The sequence below is a fragment of the Aspergillus stella-maris genome (genome assembly GCF_047715825.1).
Source record: "Aspergillus stella-maris strain CBS 113639 unplaced genomic scaffold BDV14scaffold_5, whole genome shotgun sequence".
Lineage (NCBI taxonomy): Eukaryota > Fungi > Ascomycota > Eurotiomycetes > Eurotiales > Aspergillaceae > Aspergillus > Aspergillus stella-maris.
In genome coordinates, this window is record NW_027396799.1 from 502576 (window position 1) to 521465 (window position 18890).

Here is an 18890-nt window from a genome sequence, read left to right on the forward strand (position 1 = left end):
CATGACAGGTAGTCTATGCTTTCAGCCCTTGCCCTTGTTTTGAGTTAGTTAGTATAGAGCACTATTTGATTAAATGTTCAAATGGATTTACAAACGCATGCATGTTCAATTAGGTTAATGGTCCTGTCTTTATACGAGTACACGCACTCTAGCAGAAAGAAAAGTATCACTAGACAACAAACAACTTTGCTCATTAAGCCCAAAGTCAAATTCGCTATCTTTTTGGCTAGTCGCTGTACTTCAACGTAAGCTATACATTTCCACCAATCTCCTCATAAGAACCTGCTCTTTTCCCCCGCCGGAAGGATCGAGCTCTTGTCCGGTCTACCCCAACACAGAACTAGATTGAATTCCAGAGACGGCTCTTTCACATTGGTCAATTGGAACATAATAGCCGATGTCCAAATGAATCCGGGGAAGACTAGAGACAGAGGAGAAACGGGTTACATTCCGCTCCGCATTGGCTTGCATTGATTGCATTGCATGTTGTGGGCTTGAGCTCATGAAGAATCCAATGTAATTATTTCGAGATACATAATAGTAGTAGTCTCTCAAGGTAGATAAATAATCGATTAGGCACCTAGCTACCTACGTCTTGGATCCTGGATTGCGGGTTCGCCGCTATAGAAGAAAGATGGTCTGGAGTGTACCTTCGAGGCTCTTGCTAGCCCTAGCAACCACAACTACGCTCCTCTCACCTTTCGCAACAGCCAAAACCACTCCATATGACTACGAATTCAAACCAGTCTCCGTCTCAGGAGGTGGTTACATAACGGGCCTCATCGCGCACCCAACGGAAAAAGACCTCCTCTACGCCCGCACAGACATAGGTTCAACATACCGCTGGTCCAGCCATTCCCAAAAATGGATCCCACTAACGGACTTCATCACCGCCGCGGGCGAGAACCTCATGGGAACCGAAAGCGTCGCGCTGGACCCGCATAATCCGGATATACTGTACCTTGCACAGGGGCGGTACCTTACTAGTGACAATAGTGCGTTTTTTGTGTCGAGGGATAGAGGGGAGAGTTTTGAGGTTTATCCTGCGCCGTTTCGCATGGGCGCGAATGAGTTGGGGAGGAATAATGGGGAGAGACTGGCTGTTAATCCGTTTGGGGATGATGGGGAGGAGGTGTGGATGGGGACGAGGCAGGATGGGCTTGTGAGGAGCTTTGATGGCGCAAAATCCTGGAAGAATTTCACGAATTTTCCGGACAAGGGGAGTGATGGGTTGGGTATTTATTTTGTGCTTTTCGACCAGAAAATTAATGGGACCGTTTATGTTGGTGTTGGTGTGCCGGGGGGGATATATGTTACTCGGGATGTGGGAGAGACGTGGGAGGTTGTTCCTGGACAGCCACAAGACTGGGATGAGGGTGTTTTGGTCTTTCCCGATGAGACGCAGCCGCAGAGTACCGGGCCGATACCGATGAAGGGTGTTCTTGCGGAGAATGGTGCGCTTTATGTGACGTATGGCGATGCGCCGGGGCCGTATGGTGTCACCTACGGCGCGGTGTATGTGTACGACACGACGGCAGATACGGGCGAATGGGACAATATCACACCGGGTGCTGGGAGTACGAACCCTGCGCCATTCGTGAACCAGACGTTCCCGGCGGGAGGGTTCTGCGGGTTGAGTGTTGACTCGAAGGATCCCGAGACGCTCGTTGTTGTGTCTCTGGATCGTGATCCGGGCCCGGCGCTGGATAGTATGTACCTCTCGCATGATGGCGGAAAGTCCTGGAAGGATGTATCTCAGCTTTCAACGCCAGAGGGCTCGGGCGGCTATTGGGGTCATCTAATTGAAGATGCAGCTTTCAAGGACGGCACAGCTGTTCCCTGGCTGAGCTTCAATTGGGGTCCTCAATGGGGAGGATATGGCGCGCCTTCTCCCATCCGTAATCTGACGAAGTTTGGATGGTGGATGACGGCAGTGCTTATCGACCCTAGTGATTCTGACCACGTTCTGTATGGTACTGGGGCTACCATCTGGGCGACTGACAACCTGTCCAAAGTCGACAAGGACCAGTCGCCTGACTGGTACATCCAGGCTGACGGCATTGAGGAGTCGGTCGCGCTGGCGATGGCAAGCCCTAACGGCGGAGATTCGCACCTGCTCACAGGTCTGGGTGATATCAACGGATACCGGTATGGCAATCTTGATGTCCCACAGCCAATGTTCGACTTGCCTGTGTTCTCCAACTTGAATGCTCTTGACTGGGCTGGTCAAAAGCCAGAGTCCATCATCCGCGCCGGTCCTTGTGGCCACAATTACACTGACGGCTGCGGGCTTGCAGCCTACTCAGCGGACGGTGGCAGCACTTGGACGAAATTTGCAACCTGCATTCCAAGGATAGAGGTCGGCTCGCCGAATCCTGGGGTAATAGCCATCGACGCATCAGGAAAGCATATTGTCTGGTCCTCCGCGATGACAACGTACTGGTCAACGCTGCAGGCGATTACAACGCGAACGAACGAATCCGGCCCATACGCCACGGATGACCTGGGCCACACTTGGATATCTCCAACCGGCTTGAATGTCCAGACCCCCAACATTAGCGCTGACAGGGTCCAAAAGAAAACATTTTACTCTCTCACGGACGGGAACTGGTTTTTCAGCAAGGACGGTGGCCTCTCATACAGTGTTTCGGAAGCCAAAAATGTCGGGCTACCAACATATCCGGGTGCGATCCCGATTGCAAACTTCAAGAGAGCAGGCGAGATATGGCTAGCACTGGGCGACTTGGGTATCTATCATAGCCGCAGCTTCGGCAGGAAATGGGCCAAGATCACTGGGCCAGGTGTAGCGGCAAGGCATCTGACGATTGGTGCTGGAGCGCGCGGTTCCTCAGGACCGGCTCTTTTCATTGTCGGAAAAATTGCAGACCGCGGTCCACTTAGTCAAGATGGAGTGTATCGGTCAGACGATAATGGGAGGACTTGGACACCGGTCACTGATGAGAAGCACCAGTACGGTGGAATTGGCATGCTCCAGGGCGATCCTCGTGTATATGGGCGTGTTTATCTTGGTACCGGTGGTCGGGGCATCATCTACGCTGATATCAAGAAGTGAGTTAACCGGGTCTGAATGTCAGGTATCAGAGTAGCGTGCTGTCGTGGCATGATGAGAGCCGAAGAAACTCATTCTGGAGCCGATCATTTCGGGTCAACATTTCGTAGAACATCCCGCGTCGTTGCTGGTGGCCCGAGTCAAGTAGTGAACAGGAGTCAACTTGCCACTATAATGCCTCTTACGGTCGCTTGAAATTGCAAGAAGTCATACGGTAAATCTGATGCCGAATTCATCAAAAAGTGTCGTGCGGCATTCTCCCGATATCATTGTTCGGTGTTGCTTCCGAGCTAGGTTGAGAGTTCGGGAAAAAGGACACCGAGCCGCTAGTCTAGAGTTGCTTCACAGCTCGCCTTTGTCGGAGTGGTGTCCGACGGTGAAATAAGCAGGCCGCAAGGGCCCAGGCTTGCATCTTGCCCTGCGTGCAGAGTCCTATTTTCCGCAGTCTGTTGTCGACTTGTCGTACAAGACGGCAATTGAAAGCTCCTCAATTGGAACAGAGTCAGGTGGTCCACATCGATTTTGGCGACGTCATGGTTTGAATAGCCGACTGTGCACGTGATCGATTGCCGATAGGTTTGAGTCCCAGGGTGAGGAAGCTCAGAATGCAAGGTACCAAGACGGTATTGAATGCAAAGGTAGACAAATAACAACCGGCTATGTGTTTTGAGCGGTATTGTGCAGCGCGAGGTGCCCGCGCTTGCCTCAGGGTGTACTTGGAGATCACTGAGGCATCAATGCTCGGTCCGAGGTACTTCCCGATCGGTACTGGAGCGATCAAGAACAACAGAGAGTCGTGAAGAAAAGACAGGTAAGAGAGCGGCATAGTGCACAAAAGAGCTATGGTTCTAATAGTCCGTCGCAGGCCGCTCGGTAGTATCGGCAGTGGTAGAATGACCCGGTCGATGCCGCTTGAACAACCAGGGCGTAAAACACCTGAGATTGGCAGTCAAGGCTCGTCAGATCCGATCCAATGAAGCGAGCAGGGATTACCTGCTGACTATTTTGCTGCTGAAGAAGCGCCAGCAGAGAAGAAGGTCGACGTGCCCTTGGGCTGAAGCTGGTGGTGGCTCCAGTTTGCATGTGAAGATTGAAGATGTCATCACCGAATGACCTTCTCAATTGGGGACTCGCCCAAGGGTCATGAGCATGTGAAATTGATACTTGGTGATTTGAAGGATGATCAATAAGGATCCCATGTTCAAGGATGAGGAGCAGTGTCCATGAAGATGGGTCTTGTTGAAGATTGTGGACGGACAAACCAGCATGCGGCAAATGTTCTTTAGTCAGAGCAGTCCACCATCCCCGGACTCTGTTTGAGCTTCCCCATACTCTTCCCGTCGGTAGTTACGAGAACAAGAACTACACAACTAGACATACACGACTACTTGGAAATTGACACTATAGATTGGGATAAATGATGTGAATATTATCATCTACTCCATACAATACCTAGTTACTATGTCCAGCAAGGAGACCATAGAATGTCGGTCGGACAGCAGTACCGTACCGTGAGCAAGGCCGTCAGTGAGCCTCGGCCGAAAAGCGACTTCTCCCCCGTCGGCTTCTGAACGCTTTCCTCTCTTAAGTTCCTCTTTATCCCTCCTCTCCTCTTCTTCCCTCACCCTTCCACCTCTCCTTCTTCCTCTTTTCTCCTCCATCTCTACCTTTTCTAACTTCACATTCTCATCATGGCCCCCAGAGTAATTGTTGTCGGTGGTGGATGTGAGTCGCTTTCCTTGTTCCCCCCAGTCTCCCCCACACCTGCTGACCATTGCTCGCTCCATAGTGTCCGGTCTCAGTGCCGCCCACACCGTCTACCTCAACGGTGGAAATGTTCTTGTTCTCGACAAGCAAGGTATGTCGCTACAGTCGCTTCCCAGATTTCCGACCCCAGACCACAGTTCTGTTCGGAAAATGGTCTTCTCCAGGAACATGGATTCCAGCTGCGACAAGCCGAGGCTAACCTTCCCCAGCCTTCTTCGGTGGCAACTCCACAAAAGCCACCTCCGGTATCAACGGTGCCCTCACTCGTACACAGGTCGATCTCAGTATCCAAGATAGCGTCAAGCAGTTCTACGATGATACCCTCAAGTCCGCCAGAGACAAGGCTCGTCCCGATCTCATCAAGGTCCTCACATACCAGTCCGCTGCTGCCGTTGAGTGGCTGCAGGATGTCTTCAACCTCGATCTCACATTAGTTTCCCGTCTCGGGTAAGACTCGTCTTGATGTTCTTTCCAGCGACCGCATTGGTATCAGGATAAAGTACTGACTTCTAAAGTGGTCACTCCCAGCCCCGAACACACCGTGGCCACGATGCCAAGTTCCCTGGTATGGCCATCACATACGCGCTCATGCAGCGACTAGAGGAAATCGCCGAGGCCGAACCTGAGCGTGTCCAGATCATCAAGAAGGCTCGAGTGACCTCGGTCAACAAGGAGGGCAACCTCGCAACCGGTGTTACATTCGAGGTTGATGGCCAGTCCAAGACAGCAGAAGGTGTTGTTGTATTAGCTACTGGTGGTTATGCCGCTGATTTCGGCGACTCATCACTCCTCAAGCAGCACCGCCCCGACACATTCGGTCTGTCCAGCACAAACGGCACACACGCCACTGGTGACGGACAGAAGATGTTGATGGAGATTGGTGCCAACGGCATTGACATGGACAAGGTCCAGGTTCACCCTACCGGTCTCGTTGACCCCAAGGACCCTGAGGCCAAGTTCAAGTTCCTTGCTGCTGAAGCTCTTCGTGGTGAGGGTGGTCTCTTGCTCAACTCCGACGGTCAGCGATTCTCTGATGAACTCGGCCACCGTGACTACGTCTCTGGTCAGATGTGGAAGGAGGAGGAGAAGGGCAAGTGGCCCATCCGCCTCGTCCTCAACAGCAAGGCCTCCAAGGTCCTCGACTTCCACACCCGCCACTACTCTGGTCGTGGTCTGATGAAGAAGATCAGCGGCAAGCAGCTTGCCAAGGAGATTGGCTGTGGTGAGGCTGCTCTGCAGAAGACTTTCGATGACTACAATGCCATCGCCGACGGCAAGAAGAAGGACCCTTGGAACAAGAAGTTCTTCCATAACCTCCCCTTCAGCATCGACGACGAGTTCCACGTCGCTCTCATGGAGCCTGTTCTTCACTTCACCATGGGTGGTATCGAGATCAATGACAAGGCCGAGGTTCTCAACTCCGAGCAGAAGCCCTTCGAGGCTCTCTACGCCTGTGGTGAACTTGCTGGTGGTGTTCACGGTGCCAACCGTCTTGGTGGTTCCTCTCTCCTCGGCTGTGTCGTCTACGGTCGTGTTGCCGGCGCCAGCGCTAGCCAGCACCTCTTCCAGAAGCTCATAGTCGGCGAGGCTACCTCCCCTGCTCAGCAGCGTCTGAGCCAGATCTCTCTGCACATCGACCCTTCTCAACCTGGCAAGATTTCTGTTGAATGGAATGGTGCTGGCGCTGGCGGCCAGGCTTCGACCGGTAATACCTCCGCTGCCTCAACGGCAGTTCGTCCCGTTGAAGCTGATGCACCTGCTGAAACATCAAAGCCCTCGACTAAGCCCGCCAAATTCAGCATCCCCGAGACCGAGTACTCGATGGAGGAGGTAGCCAAGCACAATAAGAAGGAGGACTTGTGGATCGTCGTCAAGGGAATCATTCTCGATGTGACCAACTGGCTCGATGAGCACCCTGGTGGTGCCAACGCGCTGTTCAACTTCATGGGGCGTGATGCCACGGAAGGTAAGCACCCCCCTTGCAATATCTTACGCAGTCCAGTAAGAAATTCATACTAACAGTATCCAGAATTCGAGATGCTCCACGACGACGAAGTCATCCCCAAATACGCTCCTCACATCGTCATCGGCCGGGTGAAGGGTCAAACCCCCAGCCTGGAGTACTAAACCTGAATAGATGAAGAAGGAAAACCAAAAAAAGAGAAAATTACTATTCAATTGATGACTCCTGGATACATACCCTTTCCTGAATTTATGATGCTTTTGTTGTTTGGTTCTAGCTAGTTATATATGTCATGTCTGTAAGATACAATTTACTCCTTTGATATCTTCAATTCTCTAAACGTAATGTATCATGGTTGGAGGTTGTTGGCAGTTGAACAGACGCATTCTAGTTTGAGCAATATCAGAAATCGTCAATCTTGTCTTCCGGTCTTAGCTTCTGGCCTTAGTATGCAAGTATGAGGTGCTTAGATATTCAAGTGCGGTGACGGCTGGATGACTGCGTGCCTCTATTTTCCCGAGATATATAGGTATCCAGCCACCTTCATTTACTCCTCCATTCATATCACAACACCACAATATACCACTTAACTTTGTTGGTCTTACAAAAATTATTTGTAATCTTCTTTTTCTCATTCTTGATGTCAAGATATATTATACACAAACCTACAGAGACAACAAGCGCTACGTAAATATGATCAATGATGCATATGCCTAAACACCATCTTCAACCGCCTCACAGCAGGCCCGTCTTCAACACTCGCACTAGGCGAATCCTTCTTCTCCTCGATCTCCCTAGCAGCGGCCTCGAGCGTAGGTTGTAGATACCCCCAGACTTCATCGTGGTATTTCTCCTCTGCGGAGATCCACTCCGCGGCACCGGGCAAGCTTGTCAACACCTCGTCTCGCAGTGATGTCGCATGCGCTGTGCTAGGGTCTGCGGCTGGTGTGGCATGGAAGTTATCCAGGAAGGAGCCGATGTCGGGAACGAGGCTTAGGGAGTTGAGCTGCGGGTGTTTTGAGTTCTGTTCTGACCTCGTAGATTGGGGTGCGGGGGGTAACTGGCGGCGGAACGACTCAATCATCTGGATCTCGTTCGGGGTAAGGTGCGGGGAAAGCTGGGAGAGGTTGGTTTCCAGGTACTCTTCAGGCTCGTTGGCCCCGGGAGGGAATTCCGGGTCGAAGGTTTGGTCGGTGAGGATCGAGACTACGCCGCTGCCGTCGGAGGGGTTTAGAGTTGGTGTTTGGGTTTCGAGCCCGGATATAGATTCGGATACCGATTCAGTAGACCGGGGGACCGGGTTTGATGCGCTGCTCTTGCCCTTGCCTTTTCCCGGCCCCTCGTCAATGTCGCTTATTGTCTCCGATAACTCCCCGCCGTATGTGGTTTGGAATTCATCTTCTGTCAGACCGGGGAGGTTGAATCCGCCTGTTTGAGCTGCGGGCGTTGATCGGAATGTCTCCGCGGAGTCATGTATGGTTTGATTGCGAGAGGAGGATGAGGAAGGGCCAACGCTCTGCCCGTATTGTTCTGCGGCAGCTAAGGCTGATGAGGATGAGGACGGCGCAGCCTTGCCGGTGCCGTTGGACAGCAGCTGAGCGTCTCCCGAGGGAGCTGAAGAGAGAAAAGCATTCTTTGCAAGTCCCGAGGCTGATTTCTGAATGCGCGACGCTAGGGATTCATTATCCTTTGAATTGTCCGAGTTCTTCTGTGCAGGCAAATGGTGCGAATCCGGGGTGTTGGCATCGTCATAATTGCCCCGCTTCTGGTGATCGGACATGTTCGCGGCGGTCGGGCTAGTCAATACGGCAGTGGAGGGGGAGCTGCGAGGGCGGCAGAGCTAGGTAAGTAGTAAGTAGTTTGTGATCCTTCAGACAGAGCTTGGGGGCAGGCGATGTCAAGAAGGAAGTAGCAGGTATACTTTCACGCCTGTCCGACATATTCCACCAGCTACGGTTCGGGCCAGAGGACGACTGTCGGCTTGAATAGGAAGGATCCAGAGAAGAGCATGTGAAGAACTTCCAAGCCTGAGCATTTCGATTTGTTGATGTAGTCTGAAGAATCAGTCTAAGACGAGAGTAGTGTTGTTTCAAATCAAGAAATAAGAAGCGGCCAACCAAGTTTACGCATGCTAGTCATCGTGGCATAGAAGCTGCATACAAACAAAGTCGGTCGGCGGTCTCGGATAACGAGTTGGGCACTGGACGGGAAAGACCAGGGAAAGGCGAGAGATCAGGGTGTATTATACTTCGCCCTGGAGCCATCCGAATGTCGGTGTATGGCCAGACAAGTTCCAGTACAGCAGAAAGCGTGGATAAGCAAGGTGCACAGTGACTTCAGAAGGTTGTTGATGTCAGCGCCTGTTGGGTTTACGGGCAGCCACTACCAAACTCCCCACCACGTCCACCACCGCAACGGGTCTTTCCAAACCGCCTCACTTCACGATCCCAGCATCCCCGTCATCTCTCTCCCACTCCCCCCCTTCTACCACCCCCGATCAACGCCCACGCTCGTTCTCTCCATCAACAGATCGCTCTTCTGTTGTTGGTGTCCGTGGTTGTTGCTGTCGCTACTTGTTCGTCTCTTGACGGCGGATTACTACTCGTCACAAAACATCCTCACCAGCCCCAAGGGTCTCCAGAAGAGGAAAAAATTATTCCTTCCTTCGACAGCCTCTCGTCCTCGACGTGTGTCAGCCCAGGCTGTCAATCATTTGTCCTCTATCGCCTGCAACTCTTTGATCAGCCTTACGTGGTTTTGTTCGACGTTGCGACCTCATCCCACCTCCTTCTTCCGACCTAGGCCCTCTTAGCCTTCCTTATCTCACCAACCCCGAGCCTTATTCCTGTCGGAGCTATTCGCTATTCGACATAATTCCCATCTGTTAACATCGCGCTCTTTTCCGCTCGCAAGTTCCGTCCCTATTCTCGTCGACATCGGACCTCGTCTTTGTCTACGACCCGCTCCCCACGAACCCCGCTTATACCATCGTCTTTCAAGATCCAAAGCTCTGGGTTTTGAAATTCGCCTTCCTATTGCCAGTAACTTGCCCCCGGAAGGCACTCTTGATAGAAAATGGTGGACAGGGACCCAGGTACACCTACCTGGAAATTCACACAGTGAGTTTCTTCCTGCATCTTTTGAAATTAGCACGATATATTGGGTCCGTCTTTTTCAGCAACCATCAATGGGATGACTGGTGATGGATTATGGATGAGACTGTCGAATTCGCCTCGTCTCTTTCGTGTTTTGCGAAGTTGGTTTACATGGTGGATACTGACGGTTGTGCACAGATGCTTTGGCGATAAGGGCGATGTCGAAGATATCACCGAAGGTACGCTAGAGTTTTCAACTTATGATTTCTTATGATCGAGAAGCTAACATAGATGTCGTTCAATAGCTGATATCATCTCGACCGTCGAGTTCGACCATACCGGAAACTACCTTGCCACAGGAGATAAGGGCGGACGAGTGGTACTATTCGAGCGCAACGAGACGGTACGAACATCTCATATACAATGCGAGCTTGGAAGAACTGGTGCTAATGCCCCCCGATAGAAGAAAACCTGCGAGTACAAATTTCACACCGAGTTCCAGTCACACGAACCTGAATTTGACTACCTGAAATCGCTGGAAATCGAAGAGAAGATTAACAAAATCAAATGGTGCCGCCGACAAAACTCGTCACATTTCCTCCTCTCGACCAATGACAAAACGATCAAGCTCTGGAAAGTGTTTGACAAGTCTTTGAAGGTGGTCGCGGAGAACAACCTTTCCACGGACCTTACCCCTGGTGGTGTCGGTGGCGGAGGCGCACCCAGGGCGCCCCGCGTATCATTCAAAGATTCCTCCGCATTAAAACTCCCACGAATGACGCATCATGACACCGTTGTTGCGGCTGTACCTAGACGAACATACGCCAACGCCCACGCATACCACATCAACAGTATCTCTGTCAACAGCGATGGAGAGACCTTCATCAGCAGTGACGACCTGCGGGTGAATCTTTGGAACTTAAATATTCAAGACCAGAGCTTCAACATTGTTGATATCAAACCGGCGAACATGGAGGAGCTTACTGAGGTTATTACGGCGGCAGAGTTCCACCCTACCAGCTGTAACTGGTTTATGTATGCAAGCTCGAAGGGAACTATCAAGCTCGCAGATATGCGCCAGCGAGCGCTGTGCGACACACACCACAAACGTATGTTTTATCTATCTGTCATTGTCCCCGCAACCTCAGCTAACTCTGTTTTGCATTATAGTCTTCGAACAAGAGGAAGATGCGTCGTCTCGTTCTTTCTTCTCCGAAATTATCTCTTCGATTTCCGACGTAAGATTTTCTCACGATGGCCGGTACATCGTATCAAGAGATTACTTGACGGTCAAGATTTGGGACGTCAACATGGAGCGGCAACCTCTGAAGACAATCCCGATCCACGAACATCTGCGACCCCGCTTGTGCGATACCTACGAGAACGATAGCATTTTCGATAAATTCGAGGTTGTCTTCTCCGGCGATGCTGAGAATGTGATGACTGGAAGCTATAACAACAACTTCATGATATACCCTACGGACCCCGCCAAGGAGACAGAGATTGTTCTGCAGGCTGACAAGTCTGCGTTCAAGGCAAAGAAGGTTGGCGTACCAACGCCAATGAACAAGGGTGCTAACGGGAAGAAGAGTAACTCCCGGGGTAGCAGTCCTGCTGGCCCTGGCAGCCGCATGAAGAAGGAGACCGACGCAGACCAAATCGATTTCAACAAGAAGATTTTGCACATGAGCTGGCATCCATTCGAGGACAGTATTGCCATTGCCGCCACAAACAACGTAAGTGCCACAAGCAACCACATTTATTTATTTTTATTTTTTTTTTGGGTATGAAGCTAATGGACATCTAGTTGTTTGTTTTCTCCGCGCTCTGAAGAAACTTCAAGGATTTGCTGCTGCAGTGTTAAAGCACACCAGCGTGACAGGATAGCCGGAGACCAGATTGATGGCCCTACAATCGCAAGCTACCACTCCCATTTCCGAACATTGTTTTTGCTTCGTACCCGTTCCGATTATCGGGCTTGATCGCGTGTCTCTGAAAGTCTTTAGCGCGGTCGCTAACTACAGACTACGAGATATTGCTCTCATTATGCTCTTGCTCTCGGGGCAACATTGGTGGTTTTGATGGTCTCGAGGTGAGAGGGGCGTTATTTACGGAGATTCATATAGAGAAACAAGACGCAGGCAGCTGCCACAGAATGTTTTTATCTCCGCTCTCTGTTTTACGTCTGTATCACTGGCTGTGTCTATACTTCAGCAGTACGTCTATGTATCGAAAGACAAGTCTCTCCAACAGTTCTGAGGCAATGGATCAGATAGAAAGATTTCAGAGTCCATTGACTAGGGCTGAGATGGTATTGGTGTCCACTTAGCGTTATTCGAGTAGATAATGAATTCATGCAGTTTCATATACATCCAGTTGTAAAGCAACAATAGACCTTATCAGCAGGGGGCGGCTGTGGTGATAATCCCACAGTGTGAATGACGTCGAAACCTCAGGCTCCATGCCTCATTGCGCTGGCCAATCACGGCTTGTACAGAGTCACCACAGATGGGCGGGAATGATTCTGCCGCAGCGTCATTGCATGGATTGGCCGGATACTCGGAGAAATGACACTTCCGATGATAGGAGCTAAGCCAGACGGGGGCTAGGACGGCCAAAGTCTCTCCGCCTTCTGTCTGGAGACCATCCGTGATCGGTCGCGCGCAAACCATCGACGCTCAGTTAATCTGCTGTTTGCTGGCTCGATCACTCGATTCATTGCCCTCCTTTTTTTTTGCCGCCTTGAATTTGCGCTCTTCTATATACTAGACCTCTCCCAGACCTGGATTCTGTCTTCTCTGCGGTTGGCAGACTTGAAGTCCAGTGATGTTTCTGTGAAATGAGTGGGAAGAGAATCTGATCCGTGCGAAAAGGATTAAGAAGCCTGCAGCTTGATCGAGTGTTCTCAGAAGCTTCTAGCCTTTTATATCCTGATTTACCTGTCTATCTGAGTTCACTGAAAGCTACTTCTTACCTCTGGTGATCCAGTGTCTTGTCGAACAACCAGAAAACTATGAATTCTGGCAGCGATAATTGGCACTCAGGTGGCCCCCCGTCACACCCTGGCATGGATCAAATGAATCAACCGCCTCGGCCGTTGGGCTCTTTCGGGTAAGTCAACATCACTGTGAAACTGCATTCATATTTCTAGTTGCAACGGCTAATCTTAACTCCTCCACAGCCAGAACCCAACCCCCCAACAAGGTCCGTCTTCACAGCCCTCGGGGCCCGTCCTCCCACCTCCAGCCGGTTAGATATACCTCTCTACCTCTACACTCATATACAATGGTCTTTCAGAGACGCTGACATGTCTGCTTCTCTTAGCGCCCTATCACCCGGTAGGTCAGCCTGGTGGGCACTCGTTGCCGGGGCTGGCGGAGTTAAGCCAAAGTCATGGTAACCCGCACCAACCGCCCGCATACGGTCAACATGCCCCTGCTCCATCACATGCCGGTGGGCATTCACTACCTGGTATCGGTCAAGCGATGCAGCATCCTTCCCCTCAGTCGATCAACCAGGAACGCGAGCGGGATTCGAGAGAGCGGGAAATAATCGAGCAACAACGCCAGAATGAAATGTTGCACCGGGAAAGAGAGCAGCGCGAGCGCGAACGTGAACAGATTGAGAGACAGCAGCTCGAGCGCCAACGAGAACAGCACCACCCCGTTCAAAGCCACACTGGGTCGATCCCTCTACACCAGCCCATGGCCTCGAAAGTTACAAACGCTATTCACGGACCGGGCGGGCTTCTGTCCGGTCTGGGTGCGGCTCCGGCCAATGGTCCCCAGGGCGCGATGCCAACCTCAGGTGGACCCGGTGGGCTCTATGGCTCCCAGCTTCCACACGGCGAGGGCACCCCGAGGTCATACATGCAGCACGCCGCAGGACCGCCAGGACAGCCATTGATGGCATTCAATGGGGCTGCTCCGTCAGTTCCAGGCAACGTTGCAGCGCTTGCCCAGGGCCAGCAGCCGATCTTGAACGTTAGTGTAAATTCACTCTCACCACCCGTCACCGCCAAGCTAACAGTTCACAAGGATGCGCTTTCGTATCTAGATCAGGTCAAGGTTCGCTTCGTAGACCAACCAGATGTGTACAACCGATTCCTTGATATCATGAAAGATTTCAAAAGTCAAGCGTAAGTGACTGCTTTTGCGATTTATGAATCCAGCACTGATTACATCAGTATCGACACACCTGGGGTGATCCAGAGGGTTTCAAACTTGTTTAATGGACACCCGGCTCTCATTCAGGGATTTAATACTTTCCTGCCACCTGGTTATCGGATTGAGTGTGGAACTGAAGATAACCCCGACGCTATTCGGGTGACTACACCTTCGGGTACAAATACTCTTAGTATGCCTCGCACTCGACCATTGGACGGACCAGTCGATCTAACACACTCTGCTGGCCTTGGACCTCATGGTCGTTCTGACTACTACGAGCAAACTCGGCCAGGTTGGCAACAACAGGGACAGCCTCAACAGCCACCACAGAGCAGCTTAGCAGGCTCATATTCCCCCGGTTCCCGCTTAATCGGCGGAATGTTTGGTCAGCAAGCAGGACAGCCTCAACCGCAAGACCATCATTACGAGTATACTGGTCAACAAGAGCAGCAGCCTCCGGCTGGAGCACCTCCCACTCACGGGCAGGACCAGCGGGGTGTATCCCAGCTCCAAGGTGCTGCTTCAGCAGCAGCGTCAGCTGGCATGGGCCGGCCAGGGTTGATGGGAGCTGCAGCTGCGGGTCAACCCAGTTTGACTCAGCCCATGAACAACCTGGCGGGCGCTGGTGTCCTGCAAGGCGCACAAGATTTGAAGCGTGGGCCTGTGGAGTTCAACCATGCTATCAGTTATGTCAACAAGATAAAGGTTTGCTATTCCTTGCTTGTTCCACTCGCCGGGATCACGCTAACTGGCATTTCTAAAGAACCGCTTCTCCAGCCGACCGGAGATCTACAAGCAATTCCTCGAGATACTGCAAACATATCAGCGCGAATCAAAACCGATTGGTGATGTATATACACAGGTCACGCAGCTTTTCAACTCTGCGCCAGATCTCCTCGAGGACTTTAAGCAGTTCCTCCCTGAGTCTGCTGCTCATGCTAAGCAGATGGCGGCTCAGCGTGCGGCAGAAGAGAACGCGCCTATGAGCAATCTGCGAAGTGACCCCAACTTCACCTCTGGATCTCTCACTTCGCAAACCCCTAACCGCGATGTGAAAATGCCACCACTTGGCAACTTCAACGTCAAGGACTCGGCGAAGGATGGCAAGAAGCGCAGAAACGGACAAGCTCCTCCGTTGGGTGGCTCGAGTGTTGGACCCGCTGGAAGTGTTGATGCACGAATGGCCGATTCACAGGCAGGACGTGGTCAAGCTCTTGCAGCGGGTAACGCCAACAAGGTTAGTGATTTCCATTAATTTCCATTTTTGTTTCTGTTCCATTGGCCAAGGATGGGGTTCACCCGCATGCGCGCTTTTTGATCCTTCACAACGGTGCTTTCTAGTAACACTGAAGACTTCATCATCCCTTTATATCCCCGACATCTCCGACAAATGCGCTAACTTCTGTACAGAGAGCTAAAGTGCATCACACAAAGCCATCGCAAGATGCGCCGATGGTCTCACCTACTTTGGTTCCTGCTCTGCCTGAACCTGTTCAGCCGACATTCTCGTTGACGCCGACTCAAGAAGAATTCGCTTTCTTTGATCGCGTCAAGAAGTACATTGGAAACAAGCAAACGTTCAGCGAGTTCCTGAAATTGTGCAACCTCTACTCGACCGATCTTATTGACCGCCACGTGTTGGTAAAGAGGGCCGCCGGTTACATTGGCTCGAACCCAGAGCTCATGGCCTGGTTCAAACGGTTCATGCATGTTGAGGAGCCCGAGGACAAGATTATCGAGCTGAAGCCCAAGCAAGAGCCTGGGGTTGTCAACTTGTCGCACTGCCGGTCACTTGGACCGAGTTACCGACTCCTGCCTAAGCGCGAGCGCCAGAAGCCTTGCAGTGGCCGCGATCAATTATGTCGCAGTGTGCTGAACGATGAGTGGGCGTCTCACCCAACGTGGGCGTCGGAAGATTCAGGTTTCGTTGCTCACCGAAAGAACCAGTATGAGGATGCTCTGCACCGTATTGAGGAAGACAGACACGACTACGATCACCACATTGAAGCTTGCAACAGAACTATTCAGCTCATTGAGCCTATCGTTCAGCAGTTCCTTGTTATGACGGAGGCTGAAAGAGCTGCATTCAAGCTTCCACCTGGCCTTGGTGGTCAAAGCGAAGCGATCTATCAGCGAGTCATCAAGAAGATCTACGATAGGCAGCGCGGTGACAGAATCATCAAGGAGATGTTTGAGCGCCCTTGCCACGTTCTTCCGATCGTCCTGTTCCGACTGAAGCAGAAATGCGAGGAATGGAAAGCTAGTCAGCGCGAGTGGGACAAGATCTGGCGCGAACAGATGCAAAAAGCCTATTGGCGCAGTCTGGATCACCAGGCAATCGCCAGCAAGGGTACCGACAAGAAGCTCTTCGTTGCCAAGCACATTCAGACGGAGATCCAGGCGAAGCACGAGGAGAGCAAGAACCTTCGCAAGAGCGGTTTCCAAGTCGCGAGGCACCAGTTCGAGTCCACGTTCTCCGACCCCGCTGTCCTCATTGATGCGACTCATCTGCTTTTGACATTCATTGACCGCAACTCGGCTGGCTTCGGTGCGGATCCACAGAAGGTCATGCTTTTCATCAAGGACTTTATCCCAGTGTTCTTTGGCATGGACCGAGACACTTTCCATGTCTATATGAACGAACTCTCCAACGGCACTTCACCTGTTGATGAGGGCGACGATGAGAGTTCAGCTGCCGATGAGACGGCAATGCCACGCAGCAGCAAGAAGGGCCTTACAAATAAGAAGATTGACCTGCTTCGTGATGTTCTTGAGCGACGCAGTGAAAAGGCAAGCCGAACGGATAAAGAGGGTAGCGCTCCTGCTAGTCGGGACGGAACACCTGACGCGAGTCTCGTTCCATCAACGCCCATCCCCGATCCCACAGAAACCTTTGATGTCGCAGAGCTGAAGTGGATGGAGCATCCCGGCCAGGGCAACTTCAACCAGCAGCGCGAGTATAACCTCAACGAAACGTACGAGAAGAAGGCGCATCACTTGTATGCGAACCTCAACATCTACTGTTTCTTCCGCACATTCGATATTCTGTACACTCGTCTGCTACGCATCAAGCTGCACGAAAAGGATGCCCACGATGATGTGCGCCGGGCACTTGTCGGAAAGCCCGCCCAGGAACTCCATCTCATTGACAAGGTTCCCACGGACTTCTTTTACGACACTGATCCCAAGGCGAACCTCTACCAGCAGATTGTGCGGATGTGCGAAGAGGTCATCAAGGGTGACCTTGAGACGTCTCATCTAGAAGAAACGCTCCGCCGCTACTACTTGCGGTCTGGTTACCAGCTTTATAACCTGGAGAAGATGTTTACCGGTATTGCCAAGTTTGCTGGTGCCATCTTCAACGGTGACTCCAAAGATCGCAGCTCGGATATCATCAATCTGTTCTTCAAGGAGCGCGATAAGGAGGAAACAACGCACAACCAGGAGATTCAGTACCGCAAGCAGGTTGAACGGTTGGTCAAGGACAGCGAGATCTACCGCATCACATACGTAAGTTTCTTACCTCTTACTGAAAGGGCATATCTAACGCAATGCAGTACCCAAGCAACCAGAAGACAACAGTCCAACTTCTCACACCGGAAGACGCGACGCTAGAGAATGAAGAACTCAGCCAGGAGGCCCGCTGGTCATACTACGTCTCTGCATACACAATGCGCGATCCCACAGAAGGCGTGCCCTTCTCACAAATGCGCATGCCGTTCCTGAAGCGGAACCTCCCCGGCAAGCTAGAGCAAGAGGAAGAGTACAACCGATTCTATCGGCCACTTGTCCACCAAGACGGACTGATTATTCGCATCTGCGCCAACAGCTATCATATCCTGTACGAGCCAAGCAGCTACGACTGGTGGTGGCGACCAACGGGCCCATCGGACGAGTCGTCTGAGGAAAATGTTAAAGACGACACTGCTGTCAAGGAGCGACGACGCGATCGGTTTACCGAAAAATTCGTCAACAACCCTAGCTGGGCTCACGGGCTGAGCAAAGACCAAGTGGACGAGTCGAACCAGCAGTTCCGAAACTGGATCAAGGGGGACGCTGAGCGTGAGGCTCCAGCTGGGTCTGAAGAGAAGCCGAAGGAGGATGTCGAGATGGCTGACGCGGAGAAGCCTGAGGCTCAAGAGGCTTAACTGTCTCAGTTTCACGAACTGCGAATTGGTGTTTCAGTTGGATCCCTGCTAGGTTAATGGTGGCTCCGGTGCTTTGGTGCAGAATATCCTCAAGTCTAAACATTATCTTTTCTGTTCTTCTGTCTTCTGTCTTGATACTTGGGCAGCAGTGTATCTAACAACTTCATAACGGCATGATCAGCGCTCGGCCAACGCAACGGATGTACGAATTGGTTTGCTGCTTTGTTTGCTGCTTTATTTTTAACATTTCAGTTTTGGGCAGGTGTAGAGGGCTTCTGATTCAATTGTTTTGTTCTTTTCTTCATGTGTACTTTAGATAGGGGAGCACTAGTATAGCAGATCGATCGCACTTGAGAACTAAGGCATACCCAAGAAATTCGGCAACAAACCATGTCCACCGAGTTAGAAACACAACATAACACCGAACGCTCAATGTAGTAAGTAGCTACCGTTCATCCGGGGAGTGTGAGCCGAGCAAAGACCGAGACGGGGACTCTGGGGAGGATTGCAGTGGGATCTTCCGTGTGGCCGAGCTGCTTTGCCGATACGGACCGAGACTGGCCTGGACTCGGGTGTAGTTCGGTGTTGAATTGTAGCCTAGTTACCACAACTTCTTGGTGATAATTATTATCTTATACATAGACAAGGATACTAATTCAGAATGTATTATTGGGAGCAGTA

General features: G+C 51.6%; 7 protein-coding genes across 7 annotated transcripts; 5 read left to right on the top strand and 2 right to left on the bottom strand.

Moving 5' to 3' along the window:
• Positions 1-488: 488 nt before the first annotated feature.
• On the top strand, positions 489-3183 carry BDV14DRAFT_103920 (WD40/YVTN/BNR-like repeat-containing protein). The gene has a single exon (XM_073765546.1). It carries the CDS (start codon positions 635-637, stop codon positions 3071-3073), a length of 2439 nt encoding a protein of 812 aa, XP_073632348.1. The 5' UTR covers positions 489-634; the 3' UTR covers positions 3074-3183.
• Positions 3184-3514: 331 nt separating this feature from the next.
• Positions 3515-4038, bottom strand: BDV14DRAFT_103927 (uncharacterized protein). Its single transcript, XM_073765547.1, has one exon. It carries the CDS (start codon positions 3894-3896, stop codon positions 3573-3575), a length of 324 nt encoding a protein of 107 aa, XP_073632349.1. The 5' UTR covers positions 3897-4038; the 3' UTR covers positions 3515-3572.
• A 641-nt stretch (positions 4039-4679) lies between these two features.
• Positions 4680-7131, top strand: osm1 (putative fumarate reductase Osm1). The gene is made up of 5 exons (XM_073767381.1): positions 4680-4795; positions 4860-4928; positions 5047-5284; positions 5353-6803; positions 6867-7131. The coding sequence occupies exons 1-5, from the start codon at positions 4762-4764 to the stop codon at positions 6962-6964; spliced, it is 1890 nt and encodes a 629-aa protein (XP_073632350.1). The 5' UTR covers positions 4680-4761; the 3' UTR covers positions 6965-7131.
• Positions 7132-7419: 288 nt separating this feature from the next.
• On the bottom strand, positions 7420-9208 carry BDV14DRAFT_165842 (uncharacterized protein). Its single transcript, XM_073767382.1, has one exon. The coding sequence runs from the start codon at positions 8578-8580 to the stop codon at positions 7498-7500; it is 1083 nt and encodes a 360-aa protein (XP_073632351.1). The 5' UTR covers positions 8581-9208; the 3' UTR covers positions 7420-7497.
• On the top strand, positions 8830-9802 carry BDV14DRAFT_103972 (uncharacterized protein). Its single transcript, XM_073765548.1, has one exon. It carries the CDS (start codon positions 9079-9081, stop codon positions 9610-9612), a length of 534 nt encoding a protein of 177 aa, XP_073632352.1. The 5' UTR covers positions 8830-9078; the 3' UTR covers positions 9613-9802.
• Positions 9209-12266, top strand: BDV14DRAFT_165843 (protein phosphatase 2A regulatory subunit CDC55). The gene is made up of 6 exons (XM_073767383.1): positions 9209-9919; positions 10094-10134; positions 10201-10298; positions 10359-11004; positions 11066-11631; positions 11703-12266. The coding sequence occupies exons 1-6, from the start codon at positions 9876-9878 to the stop codon at positions 11724-11726; spliced, it is 1419 nt and encodes a 472-aa protein (XP_073632353.1). The 5' UTR covers positions 9209-9875; the 3' UTR covers positions 11727-12266.
• A 290-nt stretch (positions 12267-12556) lies between these two features.
• BDV14DRAFT_165847 (transcriptional regulator SIN3) lies at positions 12557-18840 on the top strand. Its single transcript, XM_073767384.1, has 8 exons — positions 12557-13006; positions 13077-13099; positions 13220-13878; positions 13933-14033; positions 14082-14766; positions 14825-15298; positions 15472-17571; positions 17619-18840. The coding sequence occupies exons 1-8, from the start codon at positions 12909-12911 to the stop codon at positions 18207-18209; spliced, it is 4731 nt and encodes a 1576-aa protein (XP_073632354.1). The 5' UTR covers positions 12557-12908; the 3' UTR covers positions 18210-18840.
• The last annotated feature ends 50 nt before the right edge of the window (positions 18841-18890 follow it).